The 22,564-nt window shown below is 47.5% G+C and overlaps 1 protein-coding gene across 2 annotated transcripts; it reads left to right on the forward strand.

Moving 5' to 3' along the window:
- Positions 1 to 1,533: 1,533 nt before the first annotated feature.
- On the forward strand, positions 1,534 to 22,277 carry ccdc136b (coiled-coil domain containing 136b). 2 transcript variants are annotated; one of them, XM_056282283.1, is made up of 8 exons: positions 1,534 to 1,757; positions 12,991 to 13,065; positions 13,864 to 14,166; positions 15,454 to 15,571; positions 17,772 to 18,057; positions 18,781 to 18,912; positions 20,938 to 21,050; positions 21,459 to 22,277. In XM_056282283.1, exons 1-8 carry the CDS (start codon positions 1,541 to 1,543, stop codon positions 21,469 to 21,471), a joined length of 1,257 nt encoding a protein of 418 aa, XP_056138258.1. In that variant the 5' UTR covers positions 1,534 to 1,540; the 3' UTR covers positions 21,472 to 22,277. The 2 variants fall into 2 exon arrangements, with proteins under 2 accessions (XP_056138258.1, XP_056138259.1); XM_056282284.1 differs by having other exon boundaries at positions 21,638 to 22,277.
- Positions 22,278 to 22,564: the final 287 nt, after the last annotated feature.

Here is a 22,564-nt window from a genome sequence, read left to right on the forward strand (position 1 = left end):
TATTTTTGCCTTAACATACAGTTAGTTGCCTTTAAATGGAATACTTCACAACCTGGACTGCATGGTGCATCAATTTCTGTCTCAATGAATTTACCAACCACTGTTCTGCCGACCGGATTATAGAGTACAGATTATTGAGTATCACAAACTCTTCTCTTCTCTTCCATCTTTTCTCTCTCTCTGGATGACGTCTTCTCCTTTCTCTTCTCCTGTGTATGTGAATGGTGTGATGTGAGTCTCCCCTGCGCGCACGTGTATTCTGCCCTCCTCCCAGGTCTCCGTGGTGATGGTGGTCTCCACCTGGACACTGCTTGGCATCCTCCTCATCACATTTTTTTGTTTATATATCTTATAATTTCATATTGGGTTTTAATGTTATATGTTGTATTCTGTAAATTGTGCACACACAACATCCACTGCACGTCTGTCCATCTTGGGAGAGAGATCCCTCCTCCTCTGTTGCTCTCCCTGAGATTTCGTCCTATTTTTTCTTCCTGTTAAAGGGGATTTCTTTTTAGGGAGTTGTTCCTTATCCCGTGCAAGGTTCTAAGGACAGGATGTCGTATTGCAATAAAGCCCACTGAGGCTAATTTGTAAGTTGTGATATTGGGCTATAAAAATAAAATTGACTTGACTTGATTAACCTGCCCCTAACTTGGCCCGCACAGATTCAGTGCGCCACATCTATTGTAAAAGGAATCTTTGTTTTTGTCACATCTCACTCGGTATAACTGGCGGTCTTAGCTGTTCTGGGACTTTGAGTTTCATTCCTGAGTAGTGAGTCATCGCCGACTGCTTCAGACTGCTGACCCCCCCACCACCACCACCACCACCACCACCATCCCAATGCCCCTGTGTGTCTGCTAACTCACCCCACCTACTGGAGAAAATAATGAAAAACCCATTTGATTGTCTTGTTTGTCTGTACCGCTGGCTGACAGGGAGAAATACGTACGATGTTGTCTGAAACTGTATCCAGCCCTGTTGGCGTGGGTATCATCAACATCAAGGTGGACTACAAAGTTTGAGAGTTTGTAATGCTTTACAACTTGACACATTTGGGGCATATACTCTTGATGTAGCTACATTACCTCAAGCAGTTATTGTCTTTGGGGTGGTTTTCTACCAAGAAACCCTACTTTAATCTCGTGAGGTGCATGTATAATTTTGTATCTTCAAATGAGCAATGGTATATGAATGGGATACAGATGACAGAGCTGATTCCACTTCACAGTCACAAGATGGTGGTCTTGGTCCTGGGGGGGAGGAGGGGGGGAGGGATTAACTAACAGGGTGACCTTATAGTATGAGACAATTTGGGTGACAACAGAAGCCTATGTCACATGTAATTCTGGCTCTCTGTCTCACTTTCTTTTCTGTCTTTGTTTTTCTTTCCCTGTGCCCTTTCTCAACCCTCCCCTCTTACATCTCTCCATCAGATGACCCGTCTGATCTGAAGGCGGACAGCAGCCCCACCATGGACAACGAGATAACAGCGAAAGAGAGGGGCGTTCTGGAGGAGAACGACGAGAAGGAGGATATGGACCAGGAAAGAGCACAGGAGGAGGAGGAGGAACTGAAGCTAAAGGAGGAGGAAGGCGAGGGGGAGGAGAAGAAGAGGGTTAAGGAGCAGGAGCCGCTAACGGAGCAGCAGGAGTTGGAGGAGCTGAGGTCCCAGGTGCTACAGTTGCTCCTGGAGCTGGATGAGGCCAGGGAGACCTCAAACAAACACCAGGAGAGCTTCCACGAGATGCAAGGTTAGACCCACAAACTTAAGATGTGACTTGTACTTCACTGCTAAGACGAAACTCCCACAGGCTACGTGATGGAAAGGCAGTTAGCTCTCATATCGCCTCATATTAAAGAATATAGATAATTCCTACTTGACTGCAAACTTCCATCATTCGGCAATGTGAGTAGCAACTAAAAATACAAATGAATGAGAAACTCATTCAGAGAGAAATATACCCAGTGTGTTTGCAGACATCGGCGATACCCGAATGTCCTCAGTAGATTATCGGCTTGATGTAATGGCCGCATGGTTTGCTGTGGCCTGTCAATGTGATCCAAGTCATTAGTACTATTCAGCAACCCCCGGCCTGCTGATCTTAATTCATATTATGCTTCAGGAAAGCAGGATATTTTCCCGTTAACTGATATGGGTGTTCTGTCATAAGCTGCACAGAGGCTTAGTGATTAGCGCTGATACTTCAAATTAAAAGGGTCGTGGGCTGCGACTTGGTCCTTGAGTGAGTAATTCAGGTGTTCCCTGCGTGTTTGCATGGGTTTCCTCTGGGGGCTATGGTTTCTGTCAAAGTCCAAAGCATACACGCAGGGTGAATTATAGATGTGACTGGTGGTGTGTATGGGCCCTGTGATGGACTGGACTATGCACAGGGTGTCTCCCTGCCTCTCACATAACACCCGCTGGAACAGGTGCCTAGCCCTCTTCATCTCTAAATTGATTAAGCAGGTATTGACAATGAATTATTGTACTCTCATAATAATTGTTCCTTGATCATTTTATTACCTTCTTTAATAAATTATTTACAAGGACACATCTGACATTTGAACAAATTCCAATTGAGTTTCTGACCAGTGGTCACACATCTAATCTCAGACCACCACATTATCTGCTCATTGACAGTGAACATCCATCTGTCTATCCATTATCCAACCCGCTTATCCTGCTCAGGGTCACGGGGATGCAGGAGCCTATCCCAGCAGTCATTGGGTGGCAGGTGGGGAGACACCCTGGACAGGCCGCCAATCCATCACGGGGCCAACACACACACAGATTCACACCAAGGGACAATTTAGTATGGCCGATTCACCTGACCTACATGTCTTTGGACTGTGGGAGGAAACCGGAGCACCTGGAAGAAACCCACACAGACATGGGGAGAACATGCAAACTCCACACAGAGGACAACCCGGGACAACCCCCAAGGTTGGACTACCCGGGGCTCAAACCCAGGACCTTCTCTCTGTGAGGCGACCGTACTAACCACTGCACCACTGTGCCACCCAGCACAACAGTGAACATCAACTGCAAAAATCCTACACTTCATCACTTCAAGTTCTTCTTCTTCTCCTTTCGGCTTGTTCCCTGTTTCCCAGGGGTCGCCACAGCGGAATCGACAGTTTCCATCGGTACCCTGTGAGGGCACAACCCCGATGGCGGTCTTGTCAATCCGCATAATGATCTGGCAAAATTTTACGTCGGATGCCCTTCCTGACACAACCACTAACCCTATGGACGGGGGCACAGGTAAAACGCTGGATGCCATCCCAGTATTCATGGACCTCCGCTTAGTAATAATCTTAAATTCAGCGGGTTGTCTCGTCTGATCTGAGGTCGTAGTCCAATCATGGATAGCATGCGTGCGTGTGTGCGTGCGAGCGTGGCTGGCGCACAGCTCACGGCAGCTGCCTTTGCTCTTCTGTGTGCCTTGGAGACACTGACAGCAGCCGTGAAATTAGGGATATAATGCTGCTTAAATGAACCCATAAAGACATAAGTGGGTCAAGGGCGGCCATTATCAGAATCAGAATCGGAATCAGAAACACTTTGTCATTTCATTTCATGCACTTGTGCACATGAAATGAAATGAAACATCGTTTCTCCCAGCCTACAGCAGTGCAACACAAAGACAAAAACACATACCCCAAAACTACAAGAACTTCAAGAACACAAATATCCAAACTGACACATACACTCACTGGCCACTTTATTAGGTACACCTTGCTAGTACCGGGTTGGACCCCCTTTTGCCTTCAGAACTGCCTTAATCCTTCGTGGCATAGATTCAACAAGGTTCTGGAAACATTCCTCAGAGAGTTTGGTCCATACTGACATGATAGCATCACGCAGTTGCTGCAGATTTGTCGGCTGCACATCCATGATGAATCTCCCGGTCCACCACATCCCAAAGGTGCTCTATTGGATTGAGATCTGGTGACTGTGGAGGCCATTTGAGTACAGTGAACTCATTGTCATGTTCAAGAAACCAGTCTGAGATGATTCGAGCTTTATGACATGGCGTGTTATCCTGCTGGAAGTAGCCATCAGAAGATGGGAACACTGTGGTCATAAAGGGATGGACATGGTCAGCAACAATACTCAGGTAGGCTGTGGCGTTGACACGATGCTCAATTGGTAGTAAGGGGCCCAAAGTGTGCCAAGAAAATATCCCCCACACCATTACACCACCACCACCAGCCTGAACCCTTGATACAAGGCAGGATGGATCCATGCTTTCATGTTGTTGACGCCAAATTCTGACCCTACCATCCGAATGTTGCAGCAGAAATCGAGACTCATCAGACCAGGCAACGTTTTTCCAATCTTCTATTGTCCAATTTTGGTGAGCCTGTGCGAATTGTAGCCTCAGTTTCCTGTTCTTAGCTGACAGGAGTGGCACCCGGTGTGGTCTTCTGCTGCTGTAGCCCATCTGCCTCAAGGTTTGACGTGTTGTGCATTCAGAGATGCTCTTCTGCATACCTCGGTTGTAATGAGTGGTTATTTGAGTTACTGTTGCCTTTCCGTCAGCTCGAACCAGTCTGGCCATTCTCCTCTGACCTCTGGCATCAACAAGGCATTTTCGCCCACAGAACTGCCGCTCACTGGATATTTTCTCTTTTTCGGACCATTCTCTGTAAACCCTAGAGATGGTTGTGCATGAAAATCCCAGTAGATCAGCCGTTTCTGAAATACTCAGACCAGCCCGTCTGGCACCAACAACCATGCCAAAGTCATGTTCAAAGTCACTTAAATCACCTTTCTCCCCCATTCTGATGCTCGGTTTGAACTGCAGCAGATCGTCTTGACCATGTCTACATGCCTAAATGCATTGAGTTGCTGCCATGTGATTGGCTGATTAGAAATTTGCGTTAACGAGCAGTTGGACAGGTGTGCCTAATAAAGTGGCTGGTGAGTGTATATTTAAACTTAAAAAAAAAATCATTGTCAAGCAAAACGAACGCCAGCCAGGATGACTGTCGGAACTGCTGGACTGCATGGCAGTTAGCTTAGCCTGCCCCGCTTCTGCGTCCTGTCAGACCGCCCTCGGTGTTTCCTCTTCGGGCACAGCTCCGGTCAGGGCCGTGGTCCTTGGACCCACAGGATGCAACAGACCAAACTCCCTCAGCCGATCCAGCGTTAGCTCTCCCAGCCAGACACCTTTGGCACGCCTCCCCGCACGATGACACTAAAAACACAGTCAAAGCTAGGCAAGACCGCGGTACTGCCAGACTGCCCTCGTTGTTATCGGAACGGCTGGTCTGCATGGGCTAGAAGTTCTCTTAGCCTGCCCCGCTTCCATGTCCTGTCACACCGCCCTCAGTGTTACCATGATCCTTGGGCTCACAGGACGCAGGAGACCAAGCTCTCCCAGCCGATCCAGTGCCAGCTCTCCCTGTCATCAAACAAAAACAAACTTGCCACAGGCAAGGACAAAGACACTGCATGGATAGTACTGGGTGAGGCCGCCACAAATGTGAATTCGCGCCACCATCTTCCCACACCGGTACTGGATGAGGCCGCTGCAAACGTGAATTTGCGCCGCCATCTTCCCACACCGGAAGCAGAATCAGGGAGAATTGCAGGTATTGCTGTACTCTGTATACAGCCATATTGTTTTTATAGTGTACAGTTTTACTCCTCATGAAAATAAGTTTTTGAATTAACATAGTGTTGTTACACCTCAGGCCTGAGACCTCACTGACGGGGGGAGCTGAAGTCATTTGTGGGGGGCCTGGGGTCCCTTACCTTGAAGAAAAAAAACCTTGTACCTCTCATGGATAAAGTCTCATACACTACATATGAGACCATTAATGCTACAGTATTTACTGTAAGTGCTTGCATAACATGAAACATAACTTATGGTATTCACTTTTCAAGTGTTCCTATTTGTTTGCCTCCTTCAGCTTTAGATCAAATATATCCTTCAGGATGTCCTTGATTAGGACCAGCGTAGAAACAGACTCAAATGCAGACAGACCCAACATGGCATCTGGCACAGTAGCTGAGAATGTGCAGAACGGTGAGCTACAGAAGGAGGCAGCACAGGACAAAGCAAGCACATGTCATCAAGCAAAGATGCCCTCGGGGGACTTCATCGTTTGATTAGGGATTCATTATTTCTGAGCTGAGGTCAAAGGAAACACAAAGTCCCTTAATTCAATATTGATGTGAAATGTGAATCTCATATAGTATGTATGCGTGACTCTGACCCCCATCTCACACACACACACACACACACACACACACACAAGACATGCACATTGGAGTCTCTAAGTTGTTCATATACGTAGGTCTGAATGGTGTGTGAGTGACTGTGTGTGGGCCCCGTGATTGACACTGTCCAGTGTCCTCTTGCCTTCTACACAATGCATGTTGGGGTAGGTTCCAACCCCCCCTCCCCCCCCCCCCCGTGGCCCTGACCTAACAGGGGATGGATGGCTAATACACTGAAACCAGAGGCTTTCATCTACAGCTCTGTTACCACCAGGGGGCTTCTCTTTCCACTATGGATGAACTCTATTTATGTGTTAGCGAGTCATTGTTTTGGATGCCTATACTTGTATGCTAGCATGACATCAAACTCCTGAATTTCCGCTGTTATCCATCATCTCAAACCAACAGATTAGGTGTTCCCCTTCTCCAGCGATGACTGTTTACACGTTCACACCGTGTCTCCTGTGCTGTTAGCGCAGCGAAGTGCGGGTCTGTCATCGTCCCTGCTCTCCATCCCTCCGCACTCAAAACATTGCCTTTTCGTTATGTTCTCGTAAACTACCCACAAGTGGAAATGTTTATAAGTCATCACGGACACTTTAAGCTAGCTGCTAACTGAGGCATCACATCATAGTTTGAAAAATGATGACCCAGAGGTTGACAAAACCCCTGGCTAAGGCCCTGGGCATGTAGAAATTGTAAACTCAATGCGAGCATGTTTGTGTTTGAGTGTGTGTGTGTTTGTGTGTGTGTGCGTGCGTGCACACGTGCACAGAGTGTGTCATATTACAGACATGGCACAGTGAGCTCAGTTGTTTTTCTGGCAGGGTGCAGGCATTCCACAGACAACTGTGTGTGCGCTGAGGGAATCTTCCAGACTAGGCTGTCCTAGACGGCACTCTGACATCTGACATCAGCGCTGGGCATGCTCAGCTGTTCATGGGATGGGGGTGGGGGTTTGGGGCAAAGGTGGCCCTCTCTGTATATGTGGTCCAAAGCTGACTCAGAGTGAAGTGTGTGTGTGTGGGGGCTGGGGGTAGCAAACAATGCCAACCATCTCTTAAACCATTTCCTGAAACTTACTTTGTAACAAGCCTTTGTTATTCACAACTTTTATTCCGTTTGATCCTTGTCACCTCGTTTGTCTGTCGTTTATCCCGTCTGTCTTTCCTCGTGGTTGCAACTTTTGATTTTTAAATGTCTAGTTCATCTGTTTTATGAATCTATTATAATTGTTATTTTCCTTGGCCTTATGTTTTGTGCCATATAACATAACCACTTTTTTTGGGGGGGATCCCCCCCCCGGTTGTATCTGGCCAATTGCCCAACTCTTGAGCCATCTCAGTCGCTGCTCCACCACCTCTGCCAATCCGGGGAGGGCTGCAGACTACCACATGCCTCCTCCGATACATGTGGAGTTGCCAGCCGCTTCTTTTCACCTGACAGTGAGGAGTTTCACCAGGAGGACGTACCACGTGGGAGGATCACGCTATTCCCCCCTGTTCCCTCTACTCCCCTGAACAGGTGCCCCAACCTACCAGAGGAGGCGCTAGTACAGTGACCAGGACACATCCCACATCTGGCTTCCCACCCGCAGACACTGCCAGTTATGTCTGTAGGGGCGCCTGACCAAGCCGGTGTCACGCTGAGAGCAGGAACGGAGGACCCAAATGCATGACTCAGAGACAGCCTGGGTGAGATCAATGCTTCAACAACACAAAAGAGTTTACAGACAGCAGGAAAGGCTTGAAACAAGATGTGGCACATCCAGCAACTAAGAGTCCATATGTGTGGCGAGCCAATAAGGAGCTGGGGCAACCAGGGGGAATATATATGTAGGGGAGCCAGTCAGGGAGATTAGGCGCAGGACCAGAAGTGCCAATCGGAAAAAGGGGAACAGGTGAGCGAAGCAGGGGAAATCGGGTAAATGGGGCATAGGCGAACTGAAACACCAATCAGGGGATGGGGAACAGGTGAGCCTTGATGGCCCAGACCACACAACCATGACATAACCCCCCCCCCCACAAGGGATGGATTCCAGACATCCCAAATGAACAAACCAGGAGCACCAAGCGGGGGGGGGGGGGGTACAGGGAAGGCCTCAGGACCAAGTGGTCCAGGAGCAGATGAATGGGGCCAGGGATCTCAGGCAGATGGCCCGAGGGCTGGACCGGTGGATGCAACCGATCTGGAGGGCGACCCGGGTGCAGGACCGAAGGGCAGAGCAGCTTTATTGGACAGGTAGCTGGATGACCTGGAGGCCGGCCACACAGATGGGTCCGCCGCTCGGGGCAGAGGTATCAGAGACGGCTGAACCGCCCGGGGGAACAGGCATCAGAGATGGCTGGACTGCTCAGGGAACAGACCGGTCATCGACAGGGGCGGCCAATGGCTCAGGAACAGACCGGACGTCAGCATTGCTGGCCGATGGCTCGGTAACAGATTGGATATCAGCAAAGGCGGCCGACGGCTTGGGAACAGACTGGACGTCGGCAAAGGTGGCTGATGGCTCAGGAACAGACTGGATGTCAGCCGGAACCAGCCGACTACTCTGGAACAGGAAGGGTCTCTGCAGCATGGTGCTGGGCAGCTGACATTCGGGGACGCTGGGCAGCTGAGACTGACAGGTCAGCTGGGTTGGCCGGAGGCACAGGAACAAGTGGAAAGCGTTGGCCAATGTGGCTGGTGGCTGGTAGACGGACAGGGCATTGGCGGATATGAGGCTGAGAAGCAGTCACTACGGTCAGAGCTGGACCAGGAGCTGCTGCAACTGACTGGCAAGTGCACTCACCTGGCCAGTCAGCAAGGTCTGAAGCTCTGCTTGAAGGGCTTGGATCTCCTGGAGGCCATGACAGATGGAGCTCAGCTGTTCCTCATGCTGAGTGAGGCGTCTGTCTTGAGAGCGGAGAGCGATTTCTAGCTTGGCAGAGTCAGCTGGGTCCATGGTTTGGTCGTATCACACTGTCACGCTGAGGGCAGGAATAGAGGACCCAAATGCATGACTCAGAGACGGACTGGGCTAGAACAATGCTTCAACAAAACAAAAGAACTTACAGACAGCAGGTACAGACAGCAGGGAAGGCTCGAAACAGGACGTGGTGCATCAGGGGACCAAGATTCCCTATGTGTGTATGTGTATCTGTGTGTGGTGATCCAACTAGGAGCCAGGGCAACCTGGGGAAATATATATATTTAGGGGGGCCAATCAGGGAGATTGGGCACAGGTGCGCAAGACCAGAACAGCCAATCGGAGAAAGGGGAACAGGTGAGCAAAGCAGGGGCAATCAGGTAAATGGGGCAATCAGGGTAACTCAGGCAAATTGGGTGCAGGTCAACCGAAACACCACTCAGAAGATGGGGGACAGGTGAGCCTTAATAGCCTAGGCCACACAACCATGACAGCCGGAGGCAACACGGGGATTCGAACTGCCGATCCCCATGTTGATAGGCAACAGAATAGACCGCCATGCCAACCGGACGCCCCTGCACTTCTTTTTCAACCTGATGTTGAGCTGTCCGAAAAAATGTCTCACTCATTTTGCAAATAAGGTGAAGAATATCAGGTCCCAGATCCAGCCAGGCTCTTGCATTCTTTCCATTTCCCCTGTTAATTCCGCCTCTTTTACCCCGTTTCAAGCCATTACAATTTCAGTGTTAGAGAGTACAGTCCCCAATATGAACACATCCCCCTGCATCCCCACTAAGCTGCTCAAGGAGGTATCTTCCACTGTTAACCCCACTATTCTGCAAATTCCTAATAATTCTCTGGCTTCTTGTTCTTTTCCAGACAGTTTTAAGCATGCCGTTGTTCCCCTGTCGCTGAAGAAACCTAATTTGGATCCCCTATCCTTAAGAAACTACAGACCAATCTTCTCTTTTTTATCTAAGATGCTGGAGATAATAATTTCATCTCAGTTGATATCGTTTATGAACACCAATAGTGTTTTTAATATATTCCAGTCTGGTTTTAGAGCACTTCATAGTACCAAGACAGCTCTACAGAGGCGACTGCTCGATTTTAATTCATTTAGACTTAAGTGCTGCCTCTGACACAGTCAATCACAGTATCGTCTTACATTGCTTGGAGACTTGGGTATGCATCATGGGCTCGGCTCTTAGATATGCTCACACCTTTCTAACAACTTTTTCTGTTGTTCTGGGTAACTACTTCCTCAATGGCTCAGTTGAGTTGTGGTGTCACTCAAAGCTCAGTTCTTGGCTCCCTTCTGTTTTCCATATACATGCTGTATCTAAGTCCATTATAATTCTGTTACCCTCTTTCAATGTCGTATTGTGTAAATTGCGTAAACACAACATTTATTGCACATTGTCCATCTTGGGAGAGAGATCCCTCCTCTTTGCTCTCCCTGAGGTTTCTTCCTATTTTTTCTCCCTGTTAAAGTTTTTTTTTTCAGGGAGTTGTTCCTTATCCGATGAGAGGGTCTAAGGACAGGATGCTGTGTTGCTGTTAAGCCCACTGAGGCAAATTTGTAATTTGTGATATTGGGCTACAAAAATATAATTGATTTGACTTGATCTTGGTCAGGTTGTTTAAAATCGTGATGTGTTTTACCATTTTTATGCTGACGACACTCTTCCTACTGAACACAGACACACTTAAGTCTCTAGCTTCTTTTAAATCTCTTAAAAATTTTCTGTTTGTGGAAGCTTTTGCAAATGTTTGATATGTTTTTTGATTTATTTATACTGTTTGGTTTTTTTTTGTTTTTTTTTACTCCTACTTATTTGGTCTTAATAGTACACATGGCCATTGTAACTCTAGTTAATGGTAACGGAAAGTTGCATATGAAACCGATCGTTGGTGCAGTCGTTATGCCACAGTCACATGCCACGTATTGTTTATAAGGGTGGGGATACCTGCAGTCAGCTGAGACTGAAGGGGTCACTTAGACGAGTGATGAAACTTTTCTCCCAATAAACGTTGTGTCCAGATGAACTGATTGTGTTTTCTGGTACAAAACCCTTTGGTCCTGCTGGACAGCTCCCTGGACTGAATGTACATAAGTGTGGGACTGTGAGACATGGCTTTGCTGCAAAAGGGCATGCACAATCAGTCAACCTTTCCTGGATGTATAAAGCTTTTAAAGACTGTGCAGGTCCTTTGATGAGTCAGTGCTAATAAAGTTTCTACAACGACACATAGTAATGGTGGCTTAAAGAGAAAAAAAAAAACACGGCAATGAAAATGTTTTACAATTCCTAGCCACAATAATTACCTGTGAATTAATTTAGGTTACATTTGAAAGATTTTCCAGTAAGTTGCTCAGGTAACATGTCTTGAAGCATACTCAATAATCTAGGTAAGAAAGTCAAAGAGGGTTGAATCAGTTCATCGGGATACAACATTTATTGACAGATAGGTTTCATCGCTCAACTAAGTGACATCTTCAGTCTAAACTGACTGCAGGTATCCCCACCCTTTATAAATATATACAGGTGTATAACGACCAAAACCAGCGACCAGTTTCATATGCAAATATGGGTGTGACCTTTAACTAGAGTTTCAATGGCCATGTGTACTATTCACGGTTCAGGAATGGTCGTTCCCTCTTAACATAGATGTCCTCTTTGACTCCCCATTCAAACCAGCGTTCCTCCCTATCAAGGATGTGCACATCCTCATCCCTGAAAGAGTGGCCACTGGCCTGCAGATGGGTGTAGACTGTGGAGTCCTGGCCTGACGCGTTAGCTCTTCTGTGTCATGCCATTCTTTTGACCAGCATCTGTTTAGTTTCCCCAATGTATAAGTCACGGCAATCCTCCTGGCACTTGACAGCATACACTATATTGCTCTGTTTGTGCTGGGGGACCCGATCCTTGGGGTGGAGCAACTTCTGGCGCAGCTTTTTTTGGGGTTTTAAAGCAACTGGGCCCTGTGATTGACTGGCGGCCTGTCCAGGGTGTCTCCCCGCCTGCCGCCCAATGACTGCTGGGATAGGCTCCAGCATCACGTGACCCTGAAAGCAGGATAAGCGGTTTGGATAATGGATGGATGGATGAGACATGGTGTTTGGAAAATATGCACCTCAGCTTTTCCGACACTCCCGCCACATCTGGAATCACCACTGGTTTACATTTAGGCAGTTGTCCTTCTCTCTTCGATTGGCTGGTGCACTGGATGGGCACCTTCCTGGCTTTGACAAACACCCAGTTAGGATACCCACATTCAACCAGGCCCTGTTTAATTTGGGATATCTCCCCTTCCCTGGCTGCTGTGTCGGTGGGGCCGTTGTCAGCTTGGTGGTACAGCGTCCTGATGACTCCTGGTTTGTGCTCCAGTGGATGATGAGAGTCAAAGTTGGTCTACGGTAAACATCAACAATCAAATGTCCCCCATCACCAATTGCAATTTCTCAGTCTAAGAAGGCTTACCTGTCATTTTTCACATCCTCCCTGGTGAACTTGATGTGGTTGTCCACATAGTTAATGTGGTTGGTGAAATGTGGTCTATCCTGAGATTTAATTTTAACCCAGGTGTCGTCCACAAATCTGAACCAATGGCCCGGTGGTGACTCTGCTCAGTTAACATTTAAAAGATGCAGGGAAGGAAAATCATGAGATCTTCTATTGGAAATATAGAGTAGTTAGGGATAGGGTTAAGTCCCTCTCACAGTACATTTGTCAATCAAATAATTACTTCCCCCTTCTCTTCTCTTCTCTTCTCTTCTCTTCTCTTCTCTTCTCTTCTCTTCTCTTCTCTTCTCTTCTCTTCTCTTCTCTTCTCTTCTCAGGTCTGTTGGAGGATGAGCGCCTGGCCAGTGCACACCAGGCAGAGGCCTTTACACGCCAGATTCAGAATCTCCAAGGTATCACTGTGGCATAAAGCTCAATACTTCTACCGTAGCCAGCAGCTAAATATGCAGCCACAGACTTCATGACCATCAGACGTACAAAACTGGCTGCAGGTGAAAGATCAGAAGAGAAATTTACATATTCCATTTTTCCATGTGTCAGAGAGAATCAAGACTCCTCTTATCCCACAAACTGCCAATGGGGAAGAATAATTTGTGTTAAATGCATACTTCCATTTTCCCCATTGATATCTGAGAATTGAGAATTTCTGTCTCTGTGTCTTTGAGGGTATGACCGTCTTGTCTTTTGTTTCCTTTCGCGGGGCGGACTCCTGCATAATTTGATGATGAACTCACTCGTTGTGAGTTCTGCTTAGTATTTCCCCTCCTGAGAATACTGCGTCTCTAAATATGCGAATGCATCTAAATGACAGCAGGTCTGTTACCATCAGTTGCATCAGTTCCACTCTTACATCAACGCAACTTTGCCTGGATGCACACACACTTGCAGCCATCTACTTACGCAGACACGCACTCACAAGCACACACTCACGTGTGTTCTCGAAGCCTACAGCACGTCACGTCACACACACCTACTGTGCCTCACATGCAGAGGCTCACACATACACACACACAAAACACACACAGACACACACAGACGCACATAGACACACAGATTAAGATACCCACACACATCCCCACGCACACACATCCCCACACATGTACAGAAACATACGTACATGGATGCGGGGTCTCCCCCACCCATCCCCACGAGGACGACTTCTATCCTTCTGTCTCCTCCTCTCCCCGCAGCCCAGTTGCGTTCAGTGCAGGAGGAGATGTACAGCCTGGAGGAGGAGAAGGAGAGTGAGCTGGCCGAGGCTCAGGAGGAGTTGCGCATGGCCCAGGAGGCGGTGGTGCTCCTCCAACAGGCTGCGGAGGAGGCAGCGGCAGAGCGGGAGAACGACATCGCCTCCCTGCAGGAGGAGCTGTGCCGCCTGCGGGCCGAGCTGCAGCGGCTCAGCGAGGAGGCGCAGGAATATGAGCTGGAAATTACCACCCTGAGGGCGGAGATCAGCATGAAGAGCCAGCGCAGGGAGGCTGAGAGGAGAGAGGGTAAGGAGGCTGCCGGAGGAGGAGAGCAGTGCTGAGCAAAAAGCGGAGAGGGGAACTGGGAAAGAAGAGAGAGTTTGCAAAAAGGGGACAGCGGGTGAGGGGTTGGCAGAAGATGAAGAGTAGAATGTATATAGCAGGTGTGGCGAAAACTGAGCGGTGGGACAGTCCTTCACCACACACACACACACACACACACACACACACAATACCTTACCGATAACACTTCAAGCTCCAACTCAGTCATCTGAGCTTTTCGGGTCTGAATCTTCATGCCTTATTCAAACAGCCATGAACACAACGGGCACGGTAAAAAGCTACAAAAGCCGACTGTGTCTGGCTGTAACTAGATCCAGACAGCACGGCCTGTCCTTGCTGGTGCAGACAACAGGCTGTGGACTTTGTGCGCTCACACTGTAGTTAGCATCCCATAGTCAAGGACATAAATCAGGCTCATAATGCAAAGTGTGCTCATAATGCTTTTGAGTGTTTGTGTGTGTGTGTGTGTGTGTGTGTGTGTGCGCGCTCTGGAAATACCAGCGACGTGAAGTCAGACTTGTTGTTAGGGAAGTGAGGCAAGGCAGGGGCGGCACCGCTGAACATCAGACACACACCCTTCCAGCACATGACATAACTGCTGGACTGTGGGGCTAGTTAGGGGTGGGACAGAGGTCTGGAGGGGAGGGGGGCAGGGGCCTGGGCAGGGGGTGTGTGGGATAGAGGCCTGGGGGGGGGTGCAGGGGCCTGGAGGGGGGCAGGGGTCTGGAGGGGGGTGGGGGCAGGTGTCCAACAACACAATGTGCTGAGTCTGATGTGACCTCACAGCCCATTAAAAAAGGTCAAAGGTCAAGGGCTGATAAAATTGCTGCTTCATATGCATGCCTCAGTCTGCATGTCCACATACTCTCCAATCCAGTGTAGGAAGACAAGAGAGATTCACTTAGATATTCGCTGAAGTAGAGAGGATATCATTTTTCCATTTTGCCCACACTGTTACGTGTAACTAGTAAAACTGTGATGTTGTTATTTTGAGTGTTTGTTTTGTTTGTTGAACAATTAAGCCCGCATTTATGCACAGTGTGGAGTATAATTGCCGCTTCACAAGTCAATATTGTGATATTGTGCGGACATACAGTTTTACCTCACCTCATCTTGTGTTATCCATTTCCCCATTAGCACATTCTATGCCATGTTTGAAAAGCATTAAAGCCTCCAGCTGCTGATGGACAGACTATTCTTACTGGCATATGTACTAAATGACCACATGTCTGACCTTCCCTGTTGTGCCAGGTGACATGGGCTCGCTGAAGGATGAGTGCCTTGGGCTCCAGCAGGAGTGCCAGGCCCTGAAAGAGGACAACATACGTCTCTCTGAGAGGCTGCAGCTGCTGCAGAGACAGAGGACAGGGTGAGGGGTTAACAGCCATTCAGTCATCAGTTAACCGGATCATCTGGAAGGGGGGGGGGGGCCGGGGGACCCCTCTAGAATACTGCTTGTGATTCACACCCTTGTGATCCATCGTTCAAATCATCTCCCATTTAGAAAGCAGGGGCCACCTGTTGTCCCCTCAGTGAAGTCATGATACTGGATCAAATGAGGAATGATGACACGGAGTCAATATTATGGTGATAATTAGGGATGCACTGATACCGATACTGGAATCAGATATTGGGCTGAATTCAGGCAAGAATGGTGTATCAGGATCTGAGATTTTACCCCAGGTTGAAATCTGATACCAAAAGCCATGAGAAACACGTTATAAATAAAAGCAAAATGGCTTGATTTCCTGCATTTCTAGAATATGGAAACCTCTTTTTCTTTAATGGCAGAAAAAAACCTGATTCTATCTCAATTATTTTGCACATTGACCCCCAAACTAAGGATCAATATCTGCGCTGTTCAGTAAAAGTAATGGATCGGATTGGTTTTCAGCATCATCTGATCCGTATAGATTCGTACTCAGAATCGGTATCGGCATTGAAAAAGTGATATCGGTGCATCCCTAGTGATAAAACTCCATCAGGTAAAGGTGTTCACCACTGTGGTTATGGGCACGTTGCAGCGATACTGCCAGGTAAAAGATACAGCTGGTCAGGAGTGCTGCTAGGGATTCTGGGCCACCTGACAGGATGTGATGTCAGGCCCCAAACTGTGATGCATCTAATTTTTTAAATTTATTTTTTGATTTTATTACTTTACTGATCTCCGTGGGGAAATTCTTCATCTACATTTAACCCATCCAAGCTGTGTAGCTAGGATGGGCAGACGCCATGCAGCGCCCAGGGACCAACTCTAGTTGGCCTTGCCATCCCTCGGTCAGGGGCACAGACAGGAGTATTAACCCTAACATGCATGTCTTTTTGATGGTGGGGGAAACCGGAGCACCCGGAGAAAACCCACGCAGACACGGGGAGAATGTGCAAACTCCACACAGAAAGCACCTGGGATGACCCCCCCAAGGTTGAACAACCCCGGGGTTCGAACCTAGGACCTTCTTGTTGTGAGGCGACAGCGCTAACCACTGCACCACTGTGCCGCAGTGGTTAGCGCTGCCACCATTAAGAAAGGAATCATAATAGTGCATCACAAATTAGCCAGCTGGCTAATTTGTGATGCACTATTAGCCAGCTGGCTAATTTGTGATGCACTATTATGATTCCTTTCTTAATGGTGCCTTTTTATTTGGGGTTCTGTCTGTAAAATCACTCCACCATTTCTCCCCTAAACAATGCCCCAGCTGCCGGTTACCAACAAATTTGCGAAAAAATCTCATATCAGCAACACAGGGACACCATTTGTAGTAATGAGGCATTTATAAGACAGTTGCCCATGCTTTCTTAAACGTAGTGTGAAAATGCATATATTGGTACCCTGTTTTTGGTTTATGTTATGGCAGACTGTTCTGTTGTTTGCTGTAACGTAGTGTTTGTCTGCTGTTGCCTACCTTGACCAGGACACCCCTGTAAAAGAGATTTCCAATCTCAATGAGTTTCTTCTCTGGTTGAATAAAATGTAGCGAATTCAGGGGGCAACCGAGAACCGCCGCAGCCGGGATGCGAACCCAGGTCACACTAACCAGTCAGCTAAAGGGTCCGGCCCGTTAGCCAACTGGCTAGCGAGTCTAGTCATTCGTGATCATTACAAAAGGTTAAGAAGAAGAAGCAGAAAAACCCACACAGGAAAAATATCATGAGCTAACTTTCCCCCTGAGCTAATTATCAGGAGTCAGACCAACAATTACTTCTGTATTTGACAGGCAGAGCTAGCCTAGTTTTGAGGAAATAATGATGGTTTATTTCAAACATAACATACAGATAAGCCATTGCCAATAATCTGAAGTGATCAACAAATCCACACATCAAACTCAGCGAACACATCTCCGTATGCGCCAGTTTATTTATTACATGACGGGAAAGGAGTAGGAGGAAGTATACGCTTATTTTAAGTTGTGTTGCATAATACAAACTCAGCTACTGTGTCTCTTCATAATCACTTCAGCGAGAGCACATCGTTGACCAATCAGATTGCTTGGCTGAAGCCACCTGATGTGTGTCTATTGGCAAACACTACACACTTCAGCACATGACCCTTTCTATCCTACGCACAGTTCCAACAGTGCGTACTTGTCGCTGAGAGAGGAGGATGTCGGGGAAGGCACAGAAGGGAAAGAGATGGAGACAGGCTTGGAAGAAACCATGACAGAGAGCTATATGACCATGGCCCAGTCGGAGACCACCAACTGCCGCCTGGTGGATGCCTCCATTCAGAAGAACATCTCCTTTGACGGGAAACCCATTACTCCAACCAGCTGGAATGGAGGCTTTGGGGAGATCTACTCCCTGAGGGACCAGCTCAAACAGGCAGAGGAGAAAGCCATGCAGGTCCAAAAAGAGGTACAATGTGAAGACGCCTGAGTGATTTACCACTATGTCAGCTGTACTATGGGTGTAGTTTTCTACATAAAGACATTTCAGATGGTGTCATGCAAGTTAAGTCTTCTAACCTGCCTTTGGAATACTTCACTGTGACTGTCCACACTTCCTTTGATTTGATTTGGTGTGATATCAGAAGAAAATAAAAAGAAGAAGAGATATGAAATCCTAAAGCAGGAGGACAAAGAGGGTCTGAGAACATCTATTAGAGACTTCTCAGAGTCTAAGAGTATCTAAACACCAAAAAATAAATCAAGTGGACAAGATAGCAAATTGGACTAAACTAGCACTAAAGGGGACTAAAGCAAACCAGGAAAAGTATTTGCACACAGTTGTTGACTCAGCCTTTGTAAAATACAAATGTGAGGGTTAGTACCAAACTGAGAACTTATATGATGAAAATCTACTCCCACTGTACACTGGCAAAGGAAAATACAGCTAGAGCTGTTGGTCAATCCTCCATGACTGTCACACAGATGGTTAATTGCTTTACACAATAATGGGTGACAAGAAACAATGCAGAGTTATAATTAGCTGGCTCGAAATAGAAAAAAAATCATTACTTGCAACTATTCTGTTCGATGATGCATAGAAGTCCATCCAGTGGTCAGTCAGTCGGCCGTTTTGTTCATGTCAGGAGGGGGCGAGTCGTGTCAGGGTGTTTGACCACTGTGTGTCTCCCAGTGTGAAGGCCTGAAGGCGGAGCTCCATGAGCTGCAGCTGCTGTTCGACAGCAGCCAGAAGGAGCGGGAGGAGCTGGAGGAGGAGCTACAGCGCTGCAAGGCCGAGCTGGAAAAGCTCTCCGGGGGGACACAGGTGAGGGGCCCCGCGTGGGCAGAGGTGCCAGAGACTAAAGAGAACAGATAGCGATGCAGCAGATAGTGTACTGCGATCGGCAGTGTTTGAAGTGGGGCGGGGCAGACCTCCACGTTTCACGCGTAGGAGTAAGCGGCACTGTTTCTGTGCGGTGCCACTTCACCTAAGCTCCTGGTACGCAAATTCCAATACTCGCACCAAAGTGCTAACAAGGGGAGCACCCCCGCTAACTTTTTCCACTTCAAGCACTACAGATCAGTGTAAGAATCAGGATGCTCTTGAGGGTAGGTTTTATAACATTTGTTTGTTGTTGTTTTTTTCTTTTTTTGCCTTAAGTGAGTCATCAAGCCATGTCTCTACATATTTTAAGACCTTATAGTTGTCTTGGGCAAGGTTTCAGAGAAGCACCTTCAGACTGAGTTCATCTTTTCTTTGTTCATTTCCAATGAAACAAAGATGAGCTTGGTCTTGAGATGCTTTTGAGACGTCTAAGGCCTTGTCCGTGCATGGAGGAGGAAACAGAAAGCTTCTTTTCCTAGCGCTCGCTGTCGACTAACGCGCTGCACACCCCACCACCTCCACCCTGTGTCTGTTGAGCCTACGTCTTCTGTGTCCGGACCTCAGCCTGAGCAAGGTACCTCCTGATATGAGCTGACCCAGTGCTCAGTCCATGTCGGTCTGTACCACTGCTCTTCAGGCTGGGGGTCTTTGTCTGCGTCCTAATCTCTCTGTGACAGCAGCACCATAAAACTACTGACGGATCAAGAAAATGAAAAAAAAAACATGTACCAGAAAAACTTTTCAGGATTGAAAGAAGTGCCAGGATTAGCTTTGATACTCAGGTATTTTTGAAATCCTATGATGCTACTAAAGTGACTGTTTGGAAATTCAAATTCAAATCTCCAAAACCATCAAGACTGGAGTTTCATGGGGGGCGTCCGGGTGGCGCGGCGGTCTGTTCTGTTGCCTACCAACACGGGGATCGCCGGTTCGAATCTCCGTGCTACCTCCGGCTTGGTCGGGCGTCCCTACAGACACAATTGGCCGTGTCTGCGGGTGGGAAGCTGGATGTGGGTATGTGTCCTGGTCGCTGCACCAGCGCCTCCTCTCGTCAGTCGGGGTGCCTGTTCGGGGGGGAGGGGGAATAGCGTGATCCCCCACGCGCTACGTCCCGCTGGCGAAACTCCTCACTGTCAGGTGAAAAGAAGCGGCTGGCGACTCCACATGTATGGGAGGAGGCATGTGGTAGTCTGCAGCCCTCCCCGGATCGGCAGAGGGGGCGGAGCAGCGAAGAGTGGGGTAACTGGCCAAATACAATGAGGGAGAAAAGGAGGGGGGGGGGATTCCCAAAAGAAAAGATTGGAGTTTTGTGTTCCCCCCTCTGTGACGGCAGTGAAGAGCTGTCTCTGCGTTGCGTCAAACTGTCTACCCGTACCTGTCTCTGACGCTGTTCTTGTTCTCTGAATGTCCATGACCTCTCACAATGTCCAGTGAAAGTGATGTCACCATCATGGCATGTAACTCCTGATGTTTGTTCATAGGCCAGCGGGGGAGAAGAATTCCCCTCATGCAACAACACCCCGTTCACCTTGCCTGTAACTCTCGTGTCTCGCTGCTGTGATCTGGTTCCTCCGCTGCCGTGACTTCATCACATGCACCGCACACGCATGCTCCCGCTGACCTCCGTCGTGTCCGAGGGTTTTATGTTGTGCTGTGACCTGTGGGCATTTTCTGTTGTTTTTTCCCGGTGAAATACATGACGTACTGTGTCACTTCCATCACAGCCCTCCATCATTGTACTGCAGCCTTTGTTTTGTCTTCATGAAGACGTCTAATAGTAGTGGTCGGTCCATTTTGGCTGTTTGTTGTTGTTTTTTCGTGTGTCTCAGAACCCCTCTCTTTCCTATGTTTATTTATGGGATACCTCCATCCATCTGTTCACTCATTCATTCCCTCCATCTTTTGTGGTCCTTGTGTGTGTGTGCGTGTGTGTGTGTGTTTTGTTTTTTTTCATTTCCTCCTCAGAGCTTCATCCATCCGTCTGAGCACCCTGTTCTCTCCATCCCCTTCATAGGAATGATTGTAATAGTGGCTGTGGTTTGGTGCTGGTTGTCGGAGCTGGCGTCCCAGAGAGCAAGGTACGAGAAGAGCTCATCTCTATCTCTGTGTATGTACTGCTTACAGCCCATTAGAGAGAGGGGGGGGGGTGTGAGAATATAAATAAATAAATAAATAAATAAATAAATAAATAAATACGAAACACGCCTGAAATAAATACTCGGGGAAAACTCCCCAGCATATGAATAGTTAACTTAATGTCCAGTATATGCTGAAGATGGACGTGGGACGGGCGGGCAGTTTGGCAAGTTATTTTGGCAACAACTGAAATGCTTTCTAGTGCGAAAACACACAAATAAGTGGTATGCTATCGTAAGTTTTACCAGTAAGGAGTTGAAAACCCAGTGCATGTGTCTACTGGAGGAGGGTCGATAGACGAGGCCTTTTACTGATGCTGGACTCATGTGTGTTTGGCTGTCTTCCTGCAGGGGGATGAGGTAGGTTGGAACCGCTTTGTGACCGTCGCCGCAGCCACAGCGGCGGTGCTGATGACGGCCGGCCTGTTGAGAGCTCTCGCCCGTTGTTAGCTAGATGGGCAACATCTGCACGCTGACAGACGTCTGCCTCACATCATCCTTTACTCACTCCTGCCGTGTTTATACTATAGATCGAACTGAAAACGTGTTAGCAGACACCTTCCCTCACACAGACCACTAGGGCGACTCGGGGGTGGACGTGGAAACGCCGTTGGAAACGAGACAGAGCGTCGCGATGGAGGAAATGAACGAGGAGGCCCGTCTCCCGTGACGAATGGCGAAGACACGGGCGATGAGGGGTCCGCTGAGCTGCAGACAAGCTGCAGGAAACTCCCTCCACTTTCCAACAACCCATCCATCCTTCGTGTCTCCCTGGACGTTATTTTCCTTTCTTCTCTAGATGACGATGGCATCAGATGGAGTTTCTAACAATGAATGTCTCGTGGTTATCGATGTATTTGACAGTTATTTATTTATTTGTTCTAATGTCCTTTGTTGTTGTCAGATTATGATGAGTAATGTAGGTTGTACACATTTAATGCACTGAATGGTTATTGTACATGAGCCCTTAAAAAGACTTAGTAGGAATAGCGGTGTGTGTTTTGTTCATGGATCACCCTAATATACATCTGTTCCAACATAATATGCTTCTACAAACACATCTGTATTAATTTAGCATACATATATTTCTATAAGCACATCTGTGACGGTCTCAAATTACCGAGTTTAGGAGGATTTCCTTGCAAAAGTAATGAACATACATACCTTATTATATATATATATATATATATATATATACATATATATATATATATATATATATATATATATATATATATATATATATATATATAATTCAGTGGGTCAAATTTCATGCCATAAGCAATCATCAGCTGTCAGCTGATGATTGCTTATGGTATGAAACAGGCTTGTACTGTCTCATAAAGAATTTACTTGACTCACTGGATTATTTTGCTCCTTATTTGTTGAGCGCACTCCCTACCGTTGAGTGTTTCTTTAAACAAAGTTATATATATATATATATATATATATATATA

The sequence above is a fragment of the Lampris incognitus genome, chromosome 6 (assembly GCF_029633865.1).
Source record: "Lampris incognitus isolate fLamInc1 chromosome 6, fLamInc1.hap2, whole genome shotgun sequence".
Lineage (NCBI taxonomy): Eukaryota > Metazoa > Chordata > Actinopteri > Lampriformes > Lampridae > Lampris > Lampris incognitus.